The sequence below is a fragment of the Hyperolius riggenbachi genome, chromosome 4, assembly GCF_040937935.1.
Source record: "Hyperolius riggenbachi isolate aHypRig1 chromosome 4, aHypRig1.pri, whole genome shotgun sequence".
Taxonomy (NCBI): domain Eukaryota; kingdom Metazoa; phylum Chordata; class Amphibia; order Anura; family Hyperoliidae; genus Hyperolius; species Hyperolius riggenbachi.
This window is the reverse complement of record NC_090649.1, coordinates 488,080,640-488,106,123: the sequence shown is the minus strand read 5'-3', so window position 1 is coordinate 488,106,123 and position 25,484 is coordinate 488,080,640. Positions and strand designations below refer to the sequence as shown.

General features: G+C 44.6%; 1 protein-coding gene across 1 annotated transcript in view; it reads right to left on the bottom strand.

Moving 5' to 3' along the window:
- Positions 1-24,885, bottom strand: part of SLC3A1 (solute carrier family 3 member 1) — a 35,354-nt gene extending 10,469 nt beyond the window's left edge. Inside the window, exons 1-7 of the mRNA XM_068233020.1 lie at positions 24,251-24,885; positions 21,232-21,411; positions 18,902-19,056; positions 15,482-15,607; positions 7,438-7,557; positions 7,086-7,210; positions 3,712-3,913 (exon numbers count right to left, since the gene is read on the bottom strand). Coding sequence (XP_068089121.1) covers positions 3,712-3,913; positions 7,086-7,210; positions 7,438-7,557; positions 15,482-15,607; positions 18,902-19,056; positions 21,232-21,411; positions 24,251-24,662 — 1,320 coding nt within the window. The 5' untranslated portion in view covers positions 24,663-24,885. The remainder of the gene's footprint in view (positions 1-3,711; positions 3,914-7,085; positions 7,211-7,437; positions 7,558-15,481; positions 15,608-18,901; positions 19,057-21,231; positions 21,412-24,250) is intronic.
- Between the last annotated feature and the right edge of the window lie 599 nt (positions 24,886-25,484).

Here is a 25,484-nt window from a genome sequence, read left to right as displayed (position 1 = left end):
GTGCTAAATTGTAAAAAATAGCCTGGTCACTAGGGGGGTCATAGGCAAACGCAGGGGGAGATTACAGATGCCCAGAATCCCCCCTCAGACCAGGGTTGGTGCAGTGTCTGCAGACAGGCACAAGTTGAAACACCAGAATAATTGCAGGCATCCAGTGAGTGTACAGAGCATGGAGCAGCAGTATGTGTACAGAGCATGGAGCAGCAGCGAGTGTACAGAGCATGGAGCAGCAGCGAGTGTACAGAGCATGGAGCAGCAGCGAGTGTACAGAGCATGGAGCAGCAGCGTGTGTACAGAGCATGGAGCAGCAGCGTGTGTACAGAGCATGAAGCAGCAGCGTGTGTACAGAGCATGAAGCAGCAGCGTGTGTACAGAGCCTGGAGCAGCAGCGTGTGTACAGAGCCTGGAGCAGCAGCGTGTGTACAGAGCCTGGAGCAGCAGCGTGTGTACAGAGCCTGGAGCAGCAGCGTGTGTACAGAGCCTGGAGCAGCAGCGTGTGTACAGAGCCTGGAGCAGCAGCGAGTGTACAGAGCCTGGAGCAGCAGCGAGTGTACAGAGCCTGGAGCAGCAGCGAGTGTACAGAGCATGGAGCAGCAGCGAGTGTACAGAGCATGGAGCAGCAGCGAGTGTACAGAGCATGGAGCAGCAGCGAGTGTACAGAGCATGGAGCAGCAGCGTGTGTACAGAGCATGGAGCAGCAGCGTGTGTACAGAGCATGAAGCAGCAGCGTGTGTACAGAGCATGAAGCAGCAGCGTGTGTACAGAGCCTGGAGCAGCAGCGTGTGTACAGAGCCTGGAGCAGCAGCGTGTGTACAGAGCCTGGAGCAGCAGCGTGTGTACAGAGCCTGGAGCAGCAGCGAGTGTACAGAGCCTGGAGCAGCAGCGAGTGTACAGAGCCTGGAGCAGCAGCGAGTGTACAGAGCCTGGAGCAGCAGCGAGTGTACAGAGCCTGGAGCAGCAGCGAGTGTACAGAGCCTGGAGCAGCAGCGAGTGTACAGAGCCTGGAGCAGCAGCGAGTGTACAGAGCCTGGAGCAGCAGCGAGTGTACAGAGCCTGGAGCAGCAGCGAGTGTACAGAGCCTGGAGCAGCAGCGAGTGTACAGAGCCTGGAGCAGCAGCGAGTGTACAGAGCCTGGAGCAGCAGCGAGTGTACAGAGCCTGGAGCAGCAGCGAGTGTACAGAGCCTGGAGCAGCAGCGAGTGTACAGAGCCTGGAGCAGCAGCGAGTGTACAGAGCCTGGAGCAGCAGCGAGTGTACAGAGAATTAAGCAGCAGCGTGTGTACAGAGCATGGAGCAGCAGCGAGTGTACAGAGCCTGGAGCAGCAGCGAGTGTACAGAGCATGAAGCAGCAGCGTGTGTACAGAGCATGGAGCAGCAGCGTGGGTACAGAGCATGGAGCAGCAGCGTGCGTACAGAGCCTGGAGCAGCAGCGTGCGTACAGAGCCTGGAGCAGCAGCGAGCGTACAGAGCCTGGAGCAGCAGCGAGCGTACAGAGCCTGGAGCAGCAGCGTGCGTACAGAGCCTGGAGCAGCAGCGTGCGTACAGAGCCTGGAGCAGCGAGTGTACAGAGCATGAAGCAGCAGCGTGTGTACAGAGCATGGAGCAGCAGCGAGTGTACAGAGCATGGAGCAGCAGTATGTGTACAGAGCATGGAGCAGCAGCGAGTGTACAGAGCATGGAGCAGCAGCGAGTGTACAGAGCATGGAGCAGCAGCGAGTGTACAGAGCATGGAGCAGCAGTGTGTACAGACCATGAAGCAGCAGCGTGTGTACAGAGCATGGAGCAGCAGCGTGTGTACAGAGCCTGGAGCAGCAGCGTGTGTACAGAGCCTGGAGCAGCAGCGTGTGTACAGAGCCTGGAGCAGCAGCGTGTGTACAGAGCCTGGAGCAGCAGCGTGTGTACAGAGCATGGAGCAGCAGCGTGTGTACAGAGCATGGAGCAGCAGCGTGTGTACAGAGCATGGAGCAGCAGCGTGTGTACAGAGCATGGAGCAGCAGCGTGTGTACAGAGCATGGAGCAGCAGCGTGTGTACAGAGCATGGAGCAGCAGCGTGTGTACAGAGCATGGAGCAGCAGCGTGTGTACAGAGCATGGAGCAGCAGCGTGTGTACAGAGCATGGAGCAGCAGCGTGTGTACAGAGCATAAAGCAGCAGTGTGTGTATGTACAGGGCATGGAGCAGCAGCATGTGTACAGAGCATGGAGCAGCAGCGTGTGTACAGAGCATGGAGCAGCAGCGAGTGTACAGAGCATGGAGCAGCAGCGAGTGTACAGAGCATGGAGCAGCAGCGAGTGTACAGAGCATGGAGCAGCAGCGAGTGTACAGAGCATGGAGCAGCAGCGAGTGTACAGAGCATGGAGCAGCAGCGAGTGTACAGAGCCTGGAGCAGCAGCGAGTGTACAGAGCCTGGAGCAGCAGCGAGTGTACAGAGCATGGAGCAGCAGCGAGTGTACAGAGCATGGAGCAGCAGCGAGTGTACAGAGCATGGAGCAGCTCTGGGGAACTTAACAAGGCCAGGTATGAGCCCTCTGCCCTGCTGTGTGAATGCTTCACTTTTCCCTTCATTAGCAATGTCGGCTGTCCTCATTATTATCTGTATCCAAACTGCTCCTGATCGATCCCGTTGTCGATCAGGGGCAGATCGGACATTTAGGAAATAATTGTCAGATCCCGTCAGTCAGACGGGAAATTGCATTACGTGTACCCAGCATGATGTCCTACTATATTATTATACTGCATTGTGCGTGGTTGAGTGAGACCTTTCAGAAATCCCCCCCTTGAAAATCCTGGGTTTGCCCCTGGGGGTGTGAGCCTGTGCTCCTCAAGGGGTTAAGACAGGCATGGGCAAACTCGGCCCTCCAGCTGTTACGGAACTACAAGTCCCACAATGCATTTGCCTTTATGAGTCATGACTGTGGCTGTCAGACTCCTGCAATGCATTGTGGGACTTGTAGTTCCATAACAGCTGGAGGGCCAAGTTTGCCCATGCCTGGATTAAGATACAGGCATACCATTTAAAGAGAACCCCCGAGGTGGGTTTGAAGAATTTTATCTGCATACAGAGGCTGGATCTGCCTATACAGCACAGCCTCTGTTGCTATCCCAAACCCCCCTAAGGTCCCCCTGCACTCTGCAATCCCTCATAAATCACAGCCATGCTGCTGACAAACAGCTTGTCAGAGCTGGCTGTGTTTATCTCTATAGTGTCAGTCTGCTGCTCTCCCCGCCTCCTGCAGAACTCCAGTCCCCGCCTGCATCCCTTCCCTCCCTGCTGATTGGAGGGAAGGGACTGGGGCAGGGACCGGAGCTATGCAGGAGGCGGGGGAGCAGCTGAGACTGACACTGCAGATGTAAACACAGCCTCACAGCATGGCTGTGATTTATGAGGGATTGCAGAGTGCAGGGGGACCTTAGTGGGGTTTGGGATAGCAACAGAGTCTGGGCTGTATAGGCAGATCCAGCCTCTGTATGCAGATAACATTCTTTAAACACACCTCGGGTTCTCTTTAATAAATAATGTATCTGGCAGTGATAAGCGAGGGAGCGGAACAGTCAAACAGCAATTAGTACATGATTTACTCTTATCTTATCTTGTTATTTTACTGCTTGAAAAACATTTCCAGTATCTCTGCATATCGCTAATAGGATTCCATGAAACCAGCATTTATAGCACTTCTGATTTGCAGCACTGTTTTATAGCACTTCTGCCTTACCGTCCAGTGCGGCCACTTTCCTTTGGGCATAGACTTCATCCACTGATTCACAACATTATAAATGGAGAAGGCGTCGAAGCCTCTGTCCAGATCGAGCAGGAAGGAGTTCAGGGGAAAGTCGGCCTCCTCGATGAACGAGTTGCCGTAATACAGCATTGTTTTGAATATCGATTCTTGGTCGTTGGAATCTACTCCCATGAACCTGCAGAGAAAAATCACAAAGGTGAATGGTGAAAAAAAACACTGCTTATTATTTAGAGCTCATGGAACTGAGCCATGGTTGCATTGCAGGAGTGTAACTACGACTGAGCTGTAAGGGGGCCACAACTACTACTTGACACCCTCTGATACAGGGGTCCATCCTTCAAATCATGTTATTTTTTTGTGTACTGGTTAAGGGCTGTGCCTCTGACACAGGAGACCAAGGTTTAAATCTTAGCTCTTCCTGTTCAGTAAGCCAGCACCTATTCAGTAAGGAGACCTTGGGCAAGACTCCCTAACACTGCTACTGCCTATAGAGCACATCCTAGTGGCTGCAGCTCTGGTAATTTGAGTCCGCCAGGAGTAAAGCACAACATAAATGTTCTGTATCTTGTCTACATGTTCTGTTACAGTCACAAATTGCCCAGATTGGGGACACTTTGGCGCAGTTGGTGAGCTTAAGCACATTAAAGCGCAACCAAGAGTCCCTGTCACTGTTTTCTTGTTGTGTGCTGCAGCCCCTCTGTATTTATATACTGTGTGCATGCTTTGCATAGAATTACATATAATTTGGTTTTTGCTGCTCATCCCCTGTCTATCTGCCCCTCATCTATCTATCTATCTATCTATCCATATCAATCCATCTATCTATCCATATCTATCTATCCATATCAATCCATCTATCTATCCATATCTATCTATCTATCTATCTATCCAGTATGTATATATATATATAGATAGATAGATAGATAGATAGATAGATAGATAGATAGATAGATAGATAGATAGATAGATGTACTGTGTAGATGGATGGATGGATGGATGGATAGATTAGATAGATACATCAATAGATAGATTAGATAGATACATCGATAGATAGATTAGATAGATACATCGATAGATAGATTAGATAGATTAGATAGATTAATAGATAGATACATAGATAGATACATAGATAGATACATAGATAGATACATAGATAGATACATAGATAGATAGATTAATAGATAGATACATAGATAGATAGATACATAGATAGATACATACATACATACATACATACATACATACATAGATACATACATAGATACATACATACATACATACATAGATAGATAGATAGATAGATAGATAGATAGATAGATAGATAGATAGATAGATAGATAGATAGATAGATAGATAGATAGATAGATAGATAGATAGATAGATAGATAGATAGATAGATAGATAGATAGATACATAGATAGATACATAGATAGATACATAGATAGATACATAGATAGATACATAGATAGATACATAGATAGATACATAGATAGATACATAGATAGATACATAGATAGATACATAGATAGATACATAGATAGATACATAGATAGATACATAGATAGATACATAGATAGATACATAGATAGATACATAGATAGATACATAGATAGATACATAGATAGATACATAGATAGATACATAGATAGATACATAGATAGATACATAGATAGATACATAGATAGATACATAGATAGATACATAGATAGATACATAGATAGATACATAGATAGATACATAGATAGATACATAGATAGATACATAGATAGATACATAGATAGATACATAGATAGATACATAGATAGATACATAGATAGATACATAGATAGATACATAGATAGATACATAGATAGATACATAGATAGATACATAGATAGATACATAGATAGATACATAGATAGATACATAGATAGATACATAGATAGATACATAGATAGATACATAGATAGATACATAGATAGATACATAGATAGATACATAGATAGATACATAGATAGATACATAGATAGATACATAGATAGATACATAGATAGATACATAGATAGATACATAGATAGATACATAGATAGATACATAGATAGATACATAGATAGATACATAGATAGATACATAGATAGATACATAGATAGATACATAGATAGATACATAGATAGATACATAGATAGATACATAGATAGATACATAGATAGATACATAGATAGATACATAGATAGATACATAGATAGATACATAGATAGATACATAGATAGATACATAGATAGATAGATACATACATACATACATACATACATACATACATACATACATACATACATACATACATACATACATACATACATACATACATACATACATACATACATACATACATACATACATACATACATACATACATAGATGGATAGATACCAGAAATTACATTGAGGCCTCCTCTGAGGACAGCCTGTGTTATGACTATGTACTTTGTAAAGTGTTGCCCTTGTGGTTTAGCTGGCCAGAGGCTTCCCCCTCCACCCCTTGTAGTATAAGTGGCCATATGCCCCCCCCCCCCCCCCCAGGAGCGCTGCTAATCACTCACCTCTCCACTTGCCTCCAGCGCTGAAGCTTCCTCTTCTCCATCCAGTGGCGTAGCTAAAGAGCTGTGGGCCCCGGTGCAAGTTTTACATGGGGCCCCCCCAGCACTCTATACATAACAATTGATACGGCGCACCAAAACCTGCCAAGGACAACCCCAGTGTCAGAGGTGCAAGAAGGGGATGGGGAACAGTGTGTTAAGGATTACTACTATTCAAAGCATCTATAGAAGTGATTATTACCAGCACAGGACCAATAGAGAGCTAATACTGTGATAGAGGGTGGACCCTTCGGGGCCCCTCTGGCCCAAGGGCCCCGATGCGTTCGCTACCTCTGCACCCCCCATTGCTACGCCCCTGTCTCCATCATTAGCCGCCACTGTGTATCTTTCTCTGCAGCCAGCGTTTCCTATCATGTGACTCGCCGCTACGTTACCGGCACATCACATGATGGTAAACGCTGACCGCAGAGGCAGCTACACAGGGGCAGCTAATGACGGAGGAGAAGAGGAAGCTTCAGAGCTGGAGGCAAGTGGAGAGGTGAGTGACTGTCTCTCACTGGGCTGGCTACTACTAGTCCTCTCCCCTCCCTCTGCCGGGCTGCCCCACAATTCATGGGTGGAGCTCTAGGGGTGCTATGTACCTGTGGGGGGGAAGCCCCCGACTGGCCCCACCCCTGTTTATTGATCAGGCTGGAATAAGAACACAAGTGCCTCTCTAACTGCCACAAGTAATACTAAAACAACCTAACTTCACCCAATGAGTCTGTTGTACCTGTAGCGTCCCGGCTCTCGGCTGTACTCATTCATGGTCTGCCGAAAGTCACGGATAATGTCATGCATGCCGACCTGGGTGGTGGTGTAGTCATGGTACAGCTCGGTGTAGTTAGTGACTGTACTCTGTGATAATAAGAGGAGATATCATGAAACAGATTTTGAAAATGTAGAGGATTGGTGCAGAAGGGAAGAGGTATCGAAGTGAGCGTCAAGCAAAAACAGGAAACAGGAAAGCAAAAACAGGAAAGGAACACACAAGCATTGCTCTCTGTTAAAAGCCAATTGTAAGCGAAAATGTGTCCTTTTTTCTCCTTCTAGCACTCGCCAGATGATTAGACTTGAACACTTACCGGGTTTTGGGCTTTGTCAACCTGTGGCTCATCTCGGAGGTGTTCAGCTTCCAAAAGGAACTTGGCGGCATCAACCGTGAAACCATCAACCCCTTTTCCCAGCCAAAATTTGATAATATCCTGAGGATGACATATATTCTGTTGTTATAGAAACTATACTGAAACACACTGACATTAGACTAGTCCTATATTTGCAAAGTATGTGGGGAATCTTCCTTGGAGAGAAGACCTGAGAACAATACGACTGCCAAAAGTTTCACGTCTACATTGTGTAGTGTGTGTCGTGTAGTTTGGGCCTACCTTGAGGCGGGTTTCACACTACAAATAGGCGTCACAAACAGGCCTTAAGAGAACACCGTGTTCGTACAAGGTGTTCCCTGTCTCGCTTTCGGTCAAGCAGGAAGTGACCAGTTACTTCCTGCTTCGGGTATGCGAAAGTGCGTACCCGAAGTGTGTTGTAAAAATACAAATATTTTAAAAAAATAATATTAACCACTTAAAGGACTTACAAGCCCAAATTAAAAAAAAAGTTCTGTACCTGAATGATTTTTGAAGGCACGGAGAACGCCATCCGCGCCCTCCGTGCAGTTCCGCCGGGTCCCCGCTGCTTCATTTTCCCCTGGGTCCGATCCCGACCCCACAGCCCGGGTCGGGCTTTCCTGCCTCTTCAAAAATGGCCGCCGGAGGTTGCCGCGGCTGCGCAGTCCGCACAGATGCGAGTGCGGCTGCGCAGCTCTAGGGTCTCCCTCCCTGATCCATGCTACAGGCTATCTCCTGTAGCGTGGATCTGCCGGCCATTTTTGAGGAGGCAGGAGAGCCCGACCCAGGCTGTGGGGTCGGGATCCGACCCAGGGGAAAATGAAGCAGCGGGGACCCGGCGGAACTACACGGAGGGCGCGGATGCCGTCCTCCGTGCCTTCAAAAATCATTCAGGTACAGAACTTTTTTTTTTTTTTTACTTGGGCTCGTAAGTACTTTAAAGATCCCTGGTACACATATCTACGCCCCTGTATACTTCACGTGCGGATCAGGGGCGTAGACATTTGTACTGTTAACTTACTGCTGCGTTCATGATCCCCACACCATTTTCGATCGCTTCACCATCACAGCCCCCTCCATCTGTGATCAGGATATGAGAATCAACTATTCTCAGCCCAGATCACCGTCCTCGTGAGTTCTGAGAGCTTGCAGAAAGGAGACACAAGCTCTCATTCAAAACAGACCCTACATTTCCATGTTTCTATTAATAGAACACGGTCTCAGTAGCACCATCTTGTGATCAAAAAGTAAAAACACACCCAATTATACCAATATACTGTTTTACATAGAAAATGTATAATTAGTTTATTTTATTATTTTTTAACCCGTTTCAACCCTGCACCATAGTTACCAAAATAAAACACTTGTTAAAAAAAAAATGAAAAAAAATTACATCATTTAAAATTTTTTCTACATAAATAGTTACCTTAGGGACTTTTCTAATATGTATGTCATGAGGGTATATTACTGTTAATTTTGCAAATAAAGTCTTGTAATAAGTGAAATAGCATTAAAAATCGCTAAATGGAAAAAATACACCTTTATTTCCAGATAAAATATTATCGTCATACATTGTACTAGGGACACAATTTGAATGTTGTAATAACCGGGACAAATGGGCAAATAAAATAGGTGGATTTTATGTATCGAAGCACATTTTATTTTAAAACTGAGAAATAATGATATTTCTTCTTTTTTTTTCTTATTACTCCCTTTACAATGCATATCAAATAAAATAATTCTTAGCAAAAAGTACCACCCAAAGAAAGCCTAATTTGTGGCAAAAAAAACCCAAAATATAGATCATTTCAGTGTGATAAGTAACAAAGTTATCGCTGAATGAATGGGAGGAGCGCCGAAATGTGAAAATTGTTTTGGTTTTTAAAGGGACACTGTAGGGGGGTCGGGGGAGAATGAGTTGAACTTACCCGGGACTTCTAATGGTCCCCCGCAGACATCCTGTGCCCGCGCAGCCACTCACCGATGCTCCAGCCCCGCCTCCGGCTCACTTCTGGAATTTCAGACTTTAAAGTCTGAAAACCACTGCGCCTGCATTGCCATGTCCTCGCTCTTGCTGATGTCACCAGGAGCGTACTGCAGAGGCAAAGACCATACTTAACCTGCTCAGTACGCTCCTGGTGACATCAGCGGGAGCGAGGACACAGCAATGCAGGCGTAGTGGTTTTATGACTTTAAAGTCTCAAATTCCAGAAGTGAACCGGAGGCGGGGCCGGAGCATCGGTGAGTGGCTGCGCAGGCACAGGATGCCCGCGGGGGACTATTAGAAGCCCCGTGTAAGTTCAGCTCATTCTCCCCCAACCCCCCCCCCTACAGTATCCCTTTAAGGGAAAAAAACTGTGATCTTGAAGTGGATAATGTTAGGAAAGTTGACGGTTCTCTCCTTATTTCACAAGGCCTAAGGCCTCCACAATGTCGACTAGGACTGAAGACTTTATCTTAGGGCAGATACTCAGCACTTTCCCTATCAGCCCATTCCTGTCATTCGTAGAAAAGTTAATAATTGTGAATCAGGTCATTTTCTTTATTGTTTTAAAGGCTCCTTGCAGAAGTTGTCAGCGTTGTGAAGTACGCACGGCGTAACTAAGTTCATAATTATCACTTAATGAGAAAACCATCGGGTGAAAAGTTCAGCAGGTTTACCGAGTTATTGAGCAACGATTTAACAGACTGATTGAAGTGTAAACTTATTAACCTCGCTAATTTTGCAGCGAGCTCTCCGTGTTCTGGTGGGACGCACAGAGGTGTGAAACGAGATGTCAACATCTGACACAGAACAATATAGACCTTATGTATGATTGGGATTAAGTGTTAATCAACCTAAAGAAAAACTACGATTAAAGAAAAAGTGCTGCTTATTAAAGTGTATTTATGCTTTATACTCACCTTCCTGCATAAGGTAAATGGAGCATATCAGGGGGAGGCGTATATCAAATAAATGTGTCTGGAAATTTGGTCGATAGTAAAATATTGGTATTAAAGGGAACCTAAACTGAGAAGGATGTGGATTTTACCTTTTAAAATAATACCAGTTGCCTGACTCTCCTGCTGATCCTGTGTCTAATACTTTTAGCCACAGCCCCTGAACAAGCATGCAGATCAGGTGCTCTGACTGAAGTCAGACTGGATTAGCTGCATGCTTGTTTCAGGTGTGTGATTCAGCCACTACTGCAGCCAACGAGATCAGCAGGACTGCTAGGCAACTGGTATTGGTTAAAAGGAAACATCCATATCCCTCTCAGTTTAGGTTCCCTTTAAATACTGCTCTCCTATACCTACTCTCACACAGAACTCTCCTACCTAACGCGTAACCCTTAGGCCCCATTCCTCCCCCCCCCCCCGCATAAACTACCTACCTAACCCCTAACCCTTAAACCCCCCTCCACAAACTACCTGCCTAACCCTTAACCCCCCCTTGCACAGACTACCTACCTAGCCCTTAACCCCCCCCTGCACAGACTACCTACCTAACGCCTAACCCTTAAACCCCCCCTGCACAAACTACCTGCCTAACCCTTAACCCCCCCCCCGCATGGACTGCCTACCTAACGCCTAACCCTTAACCCCCCCTGCACAAACTACCCGCCTAACCCTTAACCCCCCCCCTGCACAGACTGCCTACCTAACGCCTAACCCTTAACCCCCCCCCCTGCACAGACTGCCTACCTAACGCCTAACCCTTAACCCCCCCTGCATAGACTACCTACCTAGCGCCTAACCCTTAACCCCCCCCCCTCACAAACTACCTGCCTCACCCTTAACCCCTCCCCACGTGGACTACCTACCTAACCCTTAACCCCCCCTGCACAAGCTACCTGCCTAGCCCTTAACCCCCCCCCTGCACAGACTGCCTACCTAACGCCTAACCCTTAACCCCCCCTGCATAGACTACCTACCTGATGCCTAACCCTCAACCCCCCCTGCACAAACTATTTGCCTAACCCTTAACCCCCCCCCCCGCATGGACTACCTGCATAACCCTTAACCCCCCCTGCACAAACTACCTGCCTAACCCTTAACCCCCCCCCCCCCCCCTGCACAAACTACCTGCCTAACCCTTAACCCCTCCCCGCCAGGGTGCTTGGATAGTACTTTATAAAATCCGAAATGATCCAGATCCGGATATCCTCGTGAACGCGGATATCCGACCTATTCGGATATTCGGATAGAAAAACCGGAAGTGCCCTTTAAAATGCTTCCAAAATGTTTTGGAACATTAAAAAACACCTCCACTCCCTCCTTCCTCTCCTCCTCCCTCCTTCCTCTCCTCCTCCCTCCCTCCTCTCCTCCTCCCTCCCTCCTCTCCTCCTCCCTCCCTCCTCCCTTCTTGACCTGGGTTCGATTCCTGGCCAATGTATGTGAGCAATGTGCTTTTGACATCCTACAAATCCCTGGAAGACAACATCCATGAACAGTGAGGAGGAGGGAGAAGGGAGGGAGGAGGGTGGAGAGATTTTTATCTTTGTAATCGGTTTCGGATCCGGATATCTGCAATATCCGCGGATATCCGGATAATGCGCCCAAATATCCGCAGATAGCTATCCGGATTTAAAAAAAATCCGGAATCTGAATCCGATAGTGTAAAAAAGTTTTGATATCCGGGTTACCCGGATATCCGGAATCCGGATGAGCATCCCTGCTCCCCGCATAGACTACCTACCTAACGCCTAACCCTTAACCCCCCCTTCCTTGCTAAGACTGCCTACCTAACGCCTAACCCTTAACCCCCCCTTCCTTGCTAAGACAGCCTACCTAACGCCTAACCCTTAGACCACCCCTCCCGGCATAGACTAACTATCTAATGCCTAACTCTTGACTAACTCTTGAACCCCTTCCTTCCAGAACACACTACCTGCCTAATCCATAACCCCTCCCCCCCCCCCCCCCCATGCACCATAGCTATCTAAACCTAACCCCCCCTCCCGCACAAACTACCTACTTAACGCCTATTTATTTATTGTATTTATAAAGCGCAAACATATTACGCAGCGCTGACGCCTAACCCTTAACCCCCGCACACACTACCAGCCTAATCTCTAAACCCCTTTCCCCGCACCTAACACCCCTGCACTCACTTCCGAAGAAGAAAAAGCGCAAATGGGCTTAAAATCATAGGCATATTTTACATTGGCGCCTATGGCGGTGCCCAATTAGTCCACTTGCCGCATGCGCTTTTATTTACTGCTTCAGGGGGTAAGGGATGCTAGTCTTGGCAGTCCAAAATTGCTATTTGTGACCTGAGCTTAAAGTGAACCGAGGAGCATTTTTAGCACCCAGGGCATCTCAATAGCACATTAAAAATGCATACTAACAATATGGTGCATCGCTAAAAAAATCCATTCTGCCTCTTCTTTTTATATGTAAATGTTTGTTAGAGGCTTTTATTACCCTACTTCCACCTCCAGCTATCCACAGAAAGAGCAGGCAAATAAAGACTGCTGTATTTAGCAGTAGCAATGAGTAAATAAAAGCTTTCATCAGGAGATAGGACACTGTCCTTCAAACAGTTTAGAGAAAGTCACACTTGATTACCTTCACACCTTCCCCTGGATAAATAAGGACAGAGGGAAGGGAGGGATGACAGCTCCTACAGCTATTAGAAATCATAAACTGTAGGAGAAAGAAAAGCTGCTCTGATCCCTTTAAAGCAAACCTGAACTGACAATAAATGTAGGAGACAGCCAGTAGTATGAGTAGCAGCAATAGTATACAGAACCTCCCTGAAGTCTCATATTTCTATTTTTGAATTTAAGAGATTCAGTTTTATCTGTAAATTTTGCGTAGCAGTTATTTCAACGTGACAAAACAATCTGGTTCATTCAGCTGCTAACAAAAACAAAGAATTAATATTTAAACTTTCCAGCTCTCTTTTGTTATCAGCAGTGTTTGTTCACCGAGATAAAAGTTATTTCCGTTTCCTCATCATAGCTGCATTCCACTTGCTGTTCGACTGCTTCATTTGCATACAGATAACTCTACTCTCTTAACTCTTTAAATGCATACAGTCAGGTTGTAAGTGGGCTTAGTACTTTAAGTACCCATGTTTATCTCATAAATTTTACCGACCCTTAGTGCATATTATGCATAGTTATGTTCAAATCAAGAATGCTGTTACAAACAAAAAGCTGTTGCTGAGTTTCCTTTACAAGTATGATTGCACACATAGATTTTCTTTGCCCTTCCACGGTTCGGCCCAGTGCACACCAAAAACCTGTAGCAGATCTGCAAAACGCTAGAGGTTTTTGATGCAGATTTCAGAGCGATTCTAGGCATGTTTAGAGACGTTTTCTAAACATGCCTTGCGTTTTTTGGAGTGTTTTTGTGTAGCAGATTTCATATATTGTTACAGTAAAGCTGTTACTGAACAGCTTCTGTAACAAAAACGCCTGGAAAACCGCTGTGATCTAGCATTTTTCAGAGCTGTTTTCCACTTTCCTATACTTTAACATTGATGCAGAAACGCCTCAGAAATCGAAAAAATGCTGCAGCCCCCGAGTTTGCGTTTGGGGGAAAAACGAACCGCTCTGGTGTGCACCATCCCATTCACTTTCATTACCCAAGCGGTTTCCCCCCTGCAAGCATTTTTAAAAACGCTCCAGAACCGCTCTGGTGTGCACCAGCCCTTCCTTTAGATAAAATTAATCTCTTTCATTGTTGAGTTTCTCTGTGAGTCCCTGCGAAGTGAACAACACTGAAAGATCACAAATGTGATCAAAGCTCCACCCACATCTCCCTAATGATTCTTAGACAATAGATAGATCGTCCATCACTAAAGAGGCGTGGCTGAAGTGGTGACTGCAGTAGGCCCACCCTCCTATGTTATGGAGGGACTGTATTACTATGGATTTTACATGATATGTGGTGGGGGAGGGGTAAGAATGTAGTAGTATGGGTAGTAGATCATATGTAGGGAGGTACTGAGCACCAATATTCTGCTTCTGCTGACTGCTAGACTTTGATGATTTCAATGCAATTTTTTATTACTTATTATAAATGAGGGTGAGATTTATAAAATCCATGTCTGTTTTCTAGGATCACTTATTTCTGGTCATCTCTACCATGAAGATGGTCAAATAGTCTATTACCTTCTACAACTGTTACTTTACCCCACATATGCGTGTATGGGCTCAAAGTGCCTTGTAAATGCTTCTCAATAAAAGGGGGCTTTTAGGACCATTGTAGTCCCTTACACAGCCCAATGAGTTCTGGGTCACCATGAGCTTGCTGGTTAGTCTGTGCCTCTCGGATTTACAAGCCCTATTCCATAGAGCCAAATTAATCCATGCCATGCACTGATGAGGATCAAACAATCCGAAACAGTCTGTATGCATGTTGGATTATTCTGGCTCTGTACAAATTAACAAGCTGACACATCATTGCATTCCAGCGGTTCTGGAGGTGTGTTTAGCTTCTAAGGGTAACAATGGTTAATTTGCATATATTCAGCAGTGATGCACTGGGAGACATCTCAAGCTCACTCCAACCTGAATTATCGCAAATTCTTTCTGTTTTAGGAAAGCAAACTTTTGTTTTTCTTAACATCTTAGTAAGGGGGCTTTTAGGACCATTGTAGTCCCTTACACACCCCAATGAGTTCTGGGTCACCATGAGCTTGCTGGTTAGTCTGTACCTCTCGGTTTACAAGCCCTACTCCATAGAGCCAAATTAATCCATGCCATGCACTGATGAGGATCAAACAATCCGAAACAGTCTGTATGCATTTTGGATTATTATGGCTCTGTACAAATGAACAAGCTGACACATCATTGCATTCCAGCGGTTCTGGAGGTGTGTTTAGCTTCTAAGGGTACAATGGTTAATTTGCATATATTCAGCAGTGATGCACTGGGAGACATCTCGAGCTCACTCCAACCTGAATTATCGCAAATTCTTTCTGTTTTAGGAAAGCAAACTTTTGTTTTTCAATAAGAGGTGCTACACTAAACACACACGTGTGACATCACACATACATGACTGAGATACTTACTAGAATCTCGTTCTGGACATCTGGATTGTGAAAATTTAAATCCGGTTGTTCTTTGCGGAACTGGTGAAAGTAGCACTGCCCCCTGATAGAGTCGTACTCCCAGGCAGAGCCTCCGTACACGCCCACCTGAAAATCAATAAATGGAGTCAAGCAAATTTTAATATATTCCTCAAAATGAAATAGAAAATACTACATCGCAGTTATCAATAGAAATGCAATCAGACATGGAAACCCTGACGGAGTGTGTTTTGTTTATTTCTTTTTTGCTCACTAAGAATAGAGGTGTAGTATCTCTGAAATGACCACACCTCCCTCACTAAACTCCACGACTGACCTGTCTCCTTCCTCACTTCCTTTTTCCTCACTTCCTGTCTCTTTTCCTCACTTCCTGTCTCTTTTCCTCACTTCCTGTCTTTCCTTCCTTATTTCCTTCCTTCAGGTGTCCACATTTCTTACTCCCCCACTGTGTGGTGGCATGGCAAAACAGGAATATATTACAGATAACAGATGAACCATAGCTCCCAACTGTCCCTTTTTTGGATGGACAGTCCCTCTTTGGGAATTAAATCCATCTGTCCCTCTTTTTTCTGCACTTGTCCCACTTTTAGGATTGATTTACAGATCCGTGAAAAATGTTTTCTACCAAAAATGTGTTAATAGAGTTTAAACTTTATTCCCATCCTTTAAATTGATATACAGTGTTTCTTCTTTTTTTCCCTCATACAAAGGAAAACCAATTATAATAGAAAAGAGAAGAATTATAAAACTACGGCGTGTTTGTTGCTTATGACTTCTTTGTGGGATGCTTGACAAGGGGTAAGGTGGGGGCGTGACTAGAGGTGTGGCAAGAGCATGGTTAGAGGTGTTATACCCCATATAGGCACTCTTAGAGTTGCTCCATCTTGTATTTTTGCCTGAGGAAGCTTGCGCGAAACGCGTTGCAGATTTTTTGGAGTAAGAAATGTAATTTGTATAATACACATTATTGTGTCTTCTTTTGTGGGGAGGTAAGTTCACTATTAACGCCTTCCCCCCCCCCCCCCCCCCCCAAAAAAAAATAATGTAAACGGTTTTATACTTCATTGGAGCCTCTGTTCCTCAAAATGGCGTGCCAGGGGTGTGTATTAAAGCGGACATGAACTTAGAACTTCCTCTCTGCTTTAAGAGATAAGCAACACCAGAATAACCTTCAAAGAAAAACATTTCTTTGTTACAGCATACATAACTCCTGCAATAAATCTGCAGTTTGTCTACTTCCTGCTTTCATGAAAGCAGACTAAAGGGGCCCATACACTTAGCCGATTTTTGATCGATCGATCAAAATCGATCAATAGATTGACCAATCGACCGATTTGCGCAGATTTCGATCGATTTCAATCGATCTGGCAGGCTGGAAAATTTAGGTCGATCTGTTGAGATTGCTTATAATTTTGCATTGGCCCTAATGGAAATCTGATGGCAAATAAATGCCATGAGATCGATTTTCAATAGATTTCAAACTGAAATCTATTGGAAATCTATTCCTATTAAAAAATGTTCCTAAACACATCAGATAGATCAGAAATCTATCTGCTGCTAATCTAACGAGTGTATGGCCACCTTTAGGGTTAACATCCTGAGCTTACATATCAGCTGTGTAAGCCGAGGACTGACGAATTTCTGTCCTGGCACAGCTTAGAATTGTATGTGTAGTACGGATAATAAATAGAACATTAGTAGCAAAGAAAAGTCTCATTTTTTTTTGTCAGTTATATAGCTTTATTTATAACATTCCTTCAGACTGTTGAAGTTGCAGTTTAGAATCCACACTCTGTCTTTTAAATTGTAAGGGCCCATTCACACTAGGGATCGTAAAATGCTAGCAGAATCGTTAGCATTTTGCAGCAGCGATTTTTTTTCCCATTTGCAGTAGCAATTTTTTACCCGATTACCACTTATCTTTCATTGTGCATTTTCATGATTTTTGAGCATTCGCGATTTGCTGTTTTTTAACATTGCAACCGGCGATTGTGCCAGTGAGATCACTGCCGTATTATTATTACTCTAACATTTTTAAAAGTGCTAGCGATCGCCGTGGATTCGGCGATCAGCGGTAAACACCCGCTAATCACCCCAGTGATGGGCCCTAAAACAGAGCAGAGCTAATAACCCTTTGAACTTTTCTGCAATTAAACCTTATCTCAAGCTGTCTCTCGCTGTTTCTTGGCATGTCCGGTCTGCATCGAATCGGATAGGGATCGATTCTGCAAAGCTATCATCGATTCCTTTATCATTCGGGAGCAGTTTAGACATGTACACACGCTTCAACTTCCTGTCCGATCACCCGTGGATGGGATGGGTAATTGCAGCATGTCTGCCCAGCATTAGCCCACAGCAAGCCAAAAATTACTCAGAATAATTTTGATAGTACTTTTTCACCTACTTTTTGGTCTTATTTCAAATGCAAAGAGCTAAAAGGTTATTTTAAAGAGAAGATGAAAAATTATCTCCGAGGAGAAAAAGTGATTTCATGAATTAGCTCTCCTTACAGTTAAAGAGACACTGAAGCGAGAATAAATCTCGCTTCAGAGCTTATATTCAGCAGGGACATGTGTGCCCCTGCTAAACCGCCGCTATCCCGCGGCTAAACGGGGGTCCCTTACCTCCCCAATCCCCCCCCCCCCGCAAAATCTACGACCAAATTGGTCGTAGATTTTGCTGCTGCTGGAGGCAGGGCTAACGGCTGCAGCCCTGCCTCTCTGCGCCGTCTATCAGCGGCGCATCGCCGCCTCTCCCCCGCCCCTCTCAGCGAAGGAAGACTGAGAGGGGCGGGGGAAAGGCGGAGATACGCGCTGACAGACGCGCGTGAGGCAGGGCTGCGGCCATTAGCCCCGCCTGAATGCGGAAGCGCTCCCCCGCTGTACGGAGGGGGATTTGGGGGTAAAGGGACCCCCGTTCAGCCGTGGGATAGCGGCGGTTTAGCAGAGGCACACGTGCCCCTGCTGAATATAAGCACTGAAGCGAGATTTATTCTCGCTTCAGTGTCTCTTTAAAAGATGAATGAATCAACGCCAGCTGTTTGCACTCATGCAGTAAGCGGAACATACATGGGCAAATTATGTTTACAATTTATATTCGTAATTAAAAAAACATTTGTGCAGCGCTGATATACTGTATATTATTTATAGCAACTTTTTGGCAAAAGCAGGATAGTACTGTGTGTGCGTGTATGATATATATATATATATATATATATATATATATATATATATATATATATATATATATATATATATATATATATATATATATATATGTATGTATACACATACACATACACACACAAGCATCTTTTTTACAGTTTCCCACAAGCTATATGTAGCGGCTAGGTTCTGCCTGTCTAGTAGCTTTATCAGATATGTCGGCTTTAGGAAGTCTTACCCAGTTATTGGGTGCTGTAGAGCGGCCTATGACATCTACACAGTCATGCCAGATATAATAGTCTTTATATTTGTCTGTTTTATTCCTGCTTAACTGAAACCACCTGTGCTTGTTGCTGGTGTGATTGGGAATGAGGTCAATGATCAGTTTTATACCTGGGTGAGAGAAAACGGAAAGATTATGAAACTGACGCAAACAAGATTTTAAACAAATCAAATTTAGCTATGACCTGGACTAGAAAAAAAATATATTCTCCCCAAGGGTGCATACTTACAATGACACATCTGTCAAGTCACAAAAACAGAAAAAGTGATAACTCATGGCAGTATATTATTATTATTGATTTATAAAGTGCCAACACATTCCGTGGCACTGTACAAAGTAAAAAACAAACATGGGGTACAAAGTACTACAATAGTACACACCAAATATAGACACTGGTACAAAATACAGAATAGACATACCTGTAGTAATTGCAGTGACAAAAGTAACAAAATTAATAAAATGTATATCAAATTCTAAGACACAAAGGGGTAGGAGAGCCCTGCCCTTGCAAGCTTAAAGCAAACCTGTAAGCAAAAACTTCTGCATTCCGTCCATAGGATAAAATATAATAATAATAATAATCCGAACATTTGTATAGCGCTTTTCTCCTGTCGGACTCAAAGCGCTCAAGAGCTGCAGCCACTGGGACGCGCTCAAGAGGCCACCCTGCAGTGTTAGGGAGTCTTGCCTTGAACTCCTTACTGAATAGGTACTTGACCTAGCCAGGATTCGAACCCTGGTCTCCCATGTCAAAGGCAGAGCCCTTAACCAGTACACTATCCAGCCAAAAGTCAATTTCTTTTATGAAATCATCAATAGAAAATTAGCAAAAAGTATGGCAGCATGCGAGCTGACGCGTTTCTGAGCCCACTGGGTCCTTAGTCGTAGCTAAAGCAAATCTGAACTACAAATTAAAAATCAGAATAAACAGACGCATGCCATACTTACTTGCTGTGTAGTCTGCTTATCAATCTCTTTCTCCTCTCCTGTATCCTGTTTGTCCACTCTGATCAATGGAATTCTCCATCCTCCATTTTAAAAATTGCCATTACCCCATAACAGTTTTCAGGTCAACACACTGTTTAACTGTAGTATTGCCCACTTGAACCATAGGGAAACATGGACATTACCTTGCTCATCAGTTGTCCTTTTAGTTATAACTAACAGCAACTGATATATAACTGACAGCAACTGATATATAACTGACAGCAACTTATATATTTCAGTTCTGACAAAATCTTGTCAGTAATAGAAGGAATCATTGTTACAACACAATGGTGAGCTTCTGAGAGGAACTGACGGCAAGGTAAGTATGTAATATTCAATTGCAGGTACATCGTGTTTATTTTAAATAATTTTACTCGGTTCAGGTTCCCTTTCAAATTAAAAGGTATTTTTTTTAGTATATTTTAATACCTCTGTCCTAAAGCTAAGCATACACATACAATAACTGTCATCTGTTGGTGATCGTGAAACTATCCCTCAGGCGACAATTTGGGGAACAATGCTGTGCACAGACTAGTGATGTATTCTGCGTCTAACATAGGTCTGGAGGGGCTGAATATAGCATTGTGATTTGTTGGAGCTCAGGGGGTTTTAAGGATCCAACAGGACAGATTCTTAACACCCGATACCAGAGCACGCTCAATCGAAGATCGCTGTACACACAGAATGATCGTCAACTGAAATGGTTGTTATAGGTCATTTCATACTAGTTAATACCATGCCGCACTTGTGGCTGCCCAAGCCTGTTGTGGAGTAGTTTTAACGCCGGCAGCTTTCAAACATGGAACGCAATAGCGTTCCCTTGACGGTCGGTAAGGTAACGCCCACCTCAGGCGACATTAGTCAAGTGTGTGAATAAAGACTGATGTTTAATTGACAGCCATGTCAGTGTGACATCAAATCTGGTACATTCAGCTCAAATACAGAGAAATGAAGACCTTTTGATCTTTTTAGCACTACCCTGTTATCAGCAGTGTTTGTTCAGCTAGATACAAGTGTTTTGGCTTCTAACTACTTCTCAGAACAGCTGCATGTAATTGGACTTCTCTGATTGCACAGATAAAGCACCTAAACTTTGCAGTGAAAACAGATCTACTTCCGATCAATGGCTAGGCTGACCCTTGTGATCCAATCCAATTATGAGTAAATATTACCTTGCATTTATCATACCTAACAATTATTCTACTATGCAAGCAAACCGTCCTACATACAGACTGAGCCAATGAAAGGGATTTTATCACATAAGGAGACTCCGCTTGGACCACAGAGTGTCAGCTCACCTTTATCATGCAGAGCAGTCATCATGTTCTCAAAATCTGTCATTGTACCAAAACTGGGATCCACCTCCCGGAAGTCCTCCACAGCATAGTGGAAATCCTTCAGAGAGGACTTGTAAAATGGAGCCACCCAGACTGTTTTCACATCAAGGTAGACAAAGTGGTCGATCTTCTCTTGAACGCCTGGAAGATAGAGAAGTAAAAGTAGAAATCTACTGATGGGACATGCCCCGCCCTGGCAGCTTATTGGGGTAAAGTCGGAGAAACTATTCACATTCCTCCCAACCTTTTGAGATAAGAAAGAGGGACACTTAAAGAAAACCTGTAATGAGAAAAAGTTCCCCTGGGGGGTACTCACCTCGTGTGAGGGAAGCCTCCGCATCCTATCGAGGCTTCCCCCATCCTCCTGTGTCCCACGGCGGCGGCGAAAAAGCATTTTAAATATTTACCTTCCCAGCCCCCGAGCAGGCGCCGTATCGGCTCTCCGCTCGGAGATAGGCAGAAATAGCCGCTCACTGTCGGTCTGCTCTACTGCGCAGGCGCAATTCTCCTGCCCCTGCGCAGTAGAGTGGACCTGACAGAGATCGGCTATTTCAGCCTTTCTCCATGCGAAGAGCTGCAACAGCACCACCCGCTGGAGCCAGGAAAGGTAAATATATTAGCCCTGTCGGCCTGTTGGGGGAGGATTGCGGGACACTTTGGGGGAGGCAGAGCTGGATTGCTTGCAGCTACAGCGGAGGGGGAAGCCTCATTGGGACCCTGAGGTTTCCCCCTACCGAGGTGAGTACCCCCCGGGGACGTTTTTTTTTGTTACAGGTTCTCTTTAAGCCACGACGAAGTTTTCATGAGAAAATTATGTTGTTTTATAATTCAAACCACACTGATCCTTTATTTCCTGATTCATTTTCCTTCATATTAACGTTTGAAAATAAGACATATATCAATATAAAGCATGGAAATAGTGCATCATGAGGGTCAACTTTGACCCTCTACATCACAGTCAGCAGGCACGTTGTAGCCAATCAGGCTACACTCCCTCCTGGAGCCACTCCCCCCCTTATAAATGGCAGGCAGCCCCGGGCTTTTCACTCAGTCGTGTGCCTGCATTAATTAGAGCAGGGAGAGCTACTGTGCAGAGACCTATAGGAAAAGCTTAGTTAGGCTCTTGTAGGCTTCTTAGCTTGCTCCTTGCTGATTCTTATTGCTAAAAAAGCACCCCTCAACAGCTCTTTTGAGAGCTAATCTTGTACTTGTGATCTTTTTTTTTTGTCTATGTGGCCCACTTGCATTATATACAGCCCTGTCTGTCAGTCGCAGCTGGCCTTTGGCCTCTTGGTGGTATAATTACTGCTGTGCCAGGTGCACATTATAATACCGAGGTGCGCTAAGGGGCCCAAAGTCCAATGAGTACATTTAGGATTTCACAGGTCATTTTGAGGCATTTGATTTCCAGACTACTCCTCACTCTTTAGGGCCCCTAAAATGCCAGGGCAGTATAGGATCCCCACAAATGACCCCATTATAGAAAGAAAACACCCCAAGATATTCCGTTAGGAGTGTGGTGAGTTCATAGAAGATTTTATTTTTTGTCACAAGTTAGCAGAAATTGATTTTTAGTGTTTTTTTTTTTTCCACAAAGTGTCATTTCCCACTAACTTGTGACAAAAAAAAATAAAATCTTCTATGAACTCACCATACTCCTAACAGAATACCTTGGGGTGTCTTCTATTGCACTAAGTCTACATGAAAGTTCTTGCTGTTTTACTCCTGTGTTGAAAATATTTACATATCCGCAAGGAACCTCCTACTGAGATATTTTGATGGAATCCCTTTGTATTTTGTGTCAATAAAGATTTTTGATATTTTTGTACCACAAAGACCTTGCACGAATTTTTGATGATCTTTTCTATGGTTCTTTCTATTCACATTAAATTTACAAGTGGGTGCAGTGGATGACCCTAAAAAGGATCGAAAAGGTTTTTTTCTCCTTTTCTGCCTATACAAAAAGGATATCACCCCCATTTACATAACTGCCTAATCCTAAAACCCACCTGGTGTGCCTAAGACCCCCCCTGGTGGTGCCTAACCCTAAGACCCCCCATTGGTGGTGCCTAACCATAAGACACCCCAAAATCTGCAAACAATAATACGATAAAGAACAATTTAATCGCAGCCGCCCACTAAATAGCGTAACGGCTAACAACAATAATACGATAATTTAATCGCAGCCGACTGCTGAAAAGCCTAATGTCTCAATATTAAAGTGAATGCCAACCGCATTTAAAAAAATGAGACAGATACTTACCCAAGGAGAGGGAAGGCTCTGGGTCCTATAGAGCCTTCCGGCTCCTCTCCTGGTCCCCTCGTTCCAGTGCTGGCTCACCCGGTAGCAGTATGTGACTAATTTAGTCAAATACAGCTGTACCCGGCCGAAGGAGGCTTCAGAAGTCTTTAGGGAGCCCGAGTGCTCCTGAAGAAGGGCGGCCCTGTACTGCACCTGCGCAAGCACGCTCTCTTGCACGCTCACGCCTGTGCAGTATGGAGCCGCACGTCTTCGGGAGGACACGGCTCCCGAAGACTTCCAAATACCCTTTCAGTGGGGGATTGAAATGGGGGGGGGGAGCCAGCACAGGATAGATAAAGAGCACCAAGAGAGGAGACATAAGGCTCTATATGACCCAGAGCCTTCCCTCTCCTTAGGTAAGTATTTGCTTCATTTTTTTTTAAAAAATGCGGTTCCCATTCACTTTAAGGTAAATAACAATTGCGCCCATTTTTAGCCACGCTTTTATCAACTGCTCCTGTATTTTCTGCTATGACCCAGGTGAGGTATATAAACTCTGCCACCTAATCACAGACAATTTGTAAAAACTACAGTGCCCAGTTTTTGTTGAATCATTCATGCTTTCCCATGCTCTCCAACCACCCTACATTAACTTTTAGAGAATATTTATAATAGCAGACATATTTTCCATGTTCCTGATATTCCAACACATAGAAAAGTCAAAAATTCAAAAATTACCTTTAAGGTCCCCGGAGCCATCGTTATCGCTGTCTCTGAAGGACTTCGGGTAGACCTGATAGATAGGGCTGCTCTGCCACCAGTCGAGACACTTGGGGGACAGGGCTATGATGGCGATGGTGGATGCCACAATAGCCAAGGTGGCAGCAATGATGAGCCAGAAGAGGATCTCACGCAAGATCCGGTAGCATGGTCGGGTGGAGAACTGAAGAAGGACTTCTTTAGGCATGCCAGCATAGGGCTTCAAGGGGATGTTGTCATATGTATCTAGCTTAACAGCGTAAGTGGAGTCTTCAACTTCGCTGTTTTTCCGGCTTGCTCTCTCCACCTCTCCATCGTGATCTGCAACAAACCCGTTATTTTCATGCCCAGTTTTCTCCTTTAACTCAACCTCGTTGACCCCTTCGGACATCTTTACGGGAAGGTCCACGTCGTCCGTTTCCTCAGAGATGACTGCCTGAAGCAAAGTGCACCTGAGGCTGCCCAATTCCCTTTAAATACTGCAGCTCAGGTCAAGGTACACAGAGACGGAACAGTTCAAAGTCCTGGTAATCAGTGACAACCCACAGCTGCATAGTCAAATGGATTATTGAGCACCTGCAGACAGTCTCCTTGGTTGTAAATGTACAGCAAATAAAACTCATCTGAAATCTGAGAGCAGAACTCACAGTGAAGTACAAGTCATTCTTGGCAATGATGTCTATCAGGCAGAACAATGGAAGTCTGAGGAACAGAAATTCCTCGCTCCGGTCAAACAATGCATCCATTATAAAGACAAGTATGAATTTCAAATATTTTGATTGCAATGGTTACTAGCTACCAACGAATCGTTTGGCAACACTGAGTGAGGAACGGGGTGTCTCTAGAAAAAATCGTCACTAAAGAGACATGACGGGCAGATATAAGTCCCACAGAGAACAGTGATGAGGAAAAAATATTCTCCTGATGCCTGGTACACACAATGCAATTTCCCGTCAGAACGATGGGTTGAATAATTTCTGACAAGTCCGATCAGGTTTCCAAACGATTTTCCGATCAATTTTGTGCAGAAGTGATCGTAAATCGATTGGAAACCTGAGAAAACCTGTTAGAACCATTTCACCACGACAGGTTCCTTCCCCTTAAAGCGGATCCGAGATGAAAAACTGACTATAACAAGAAACTTGTCTATATATCTTATATAAAGTTTAGATAGTTTACACAGCAAATCTAGCTGCAAACAGCTTCAACAGTT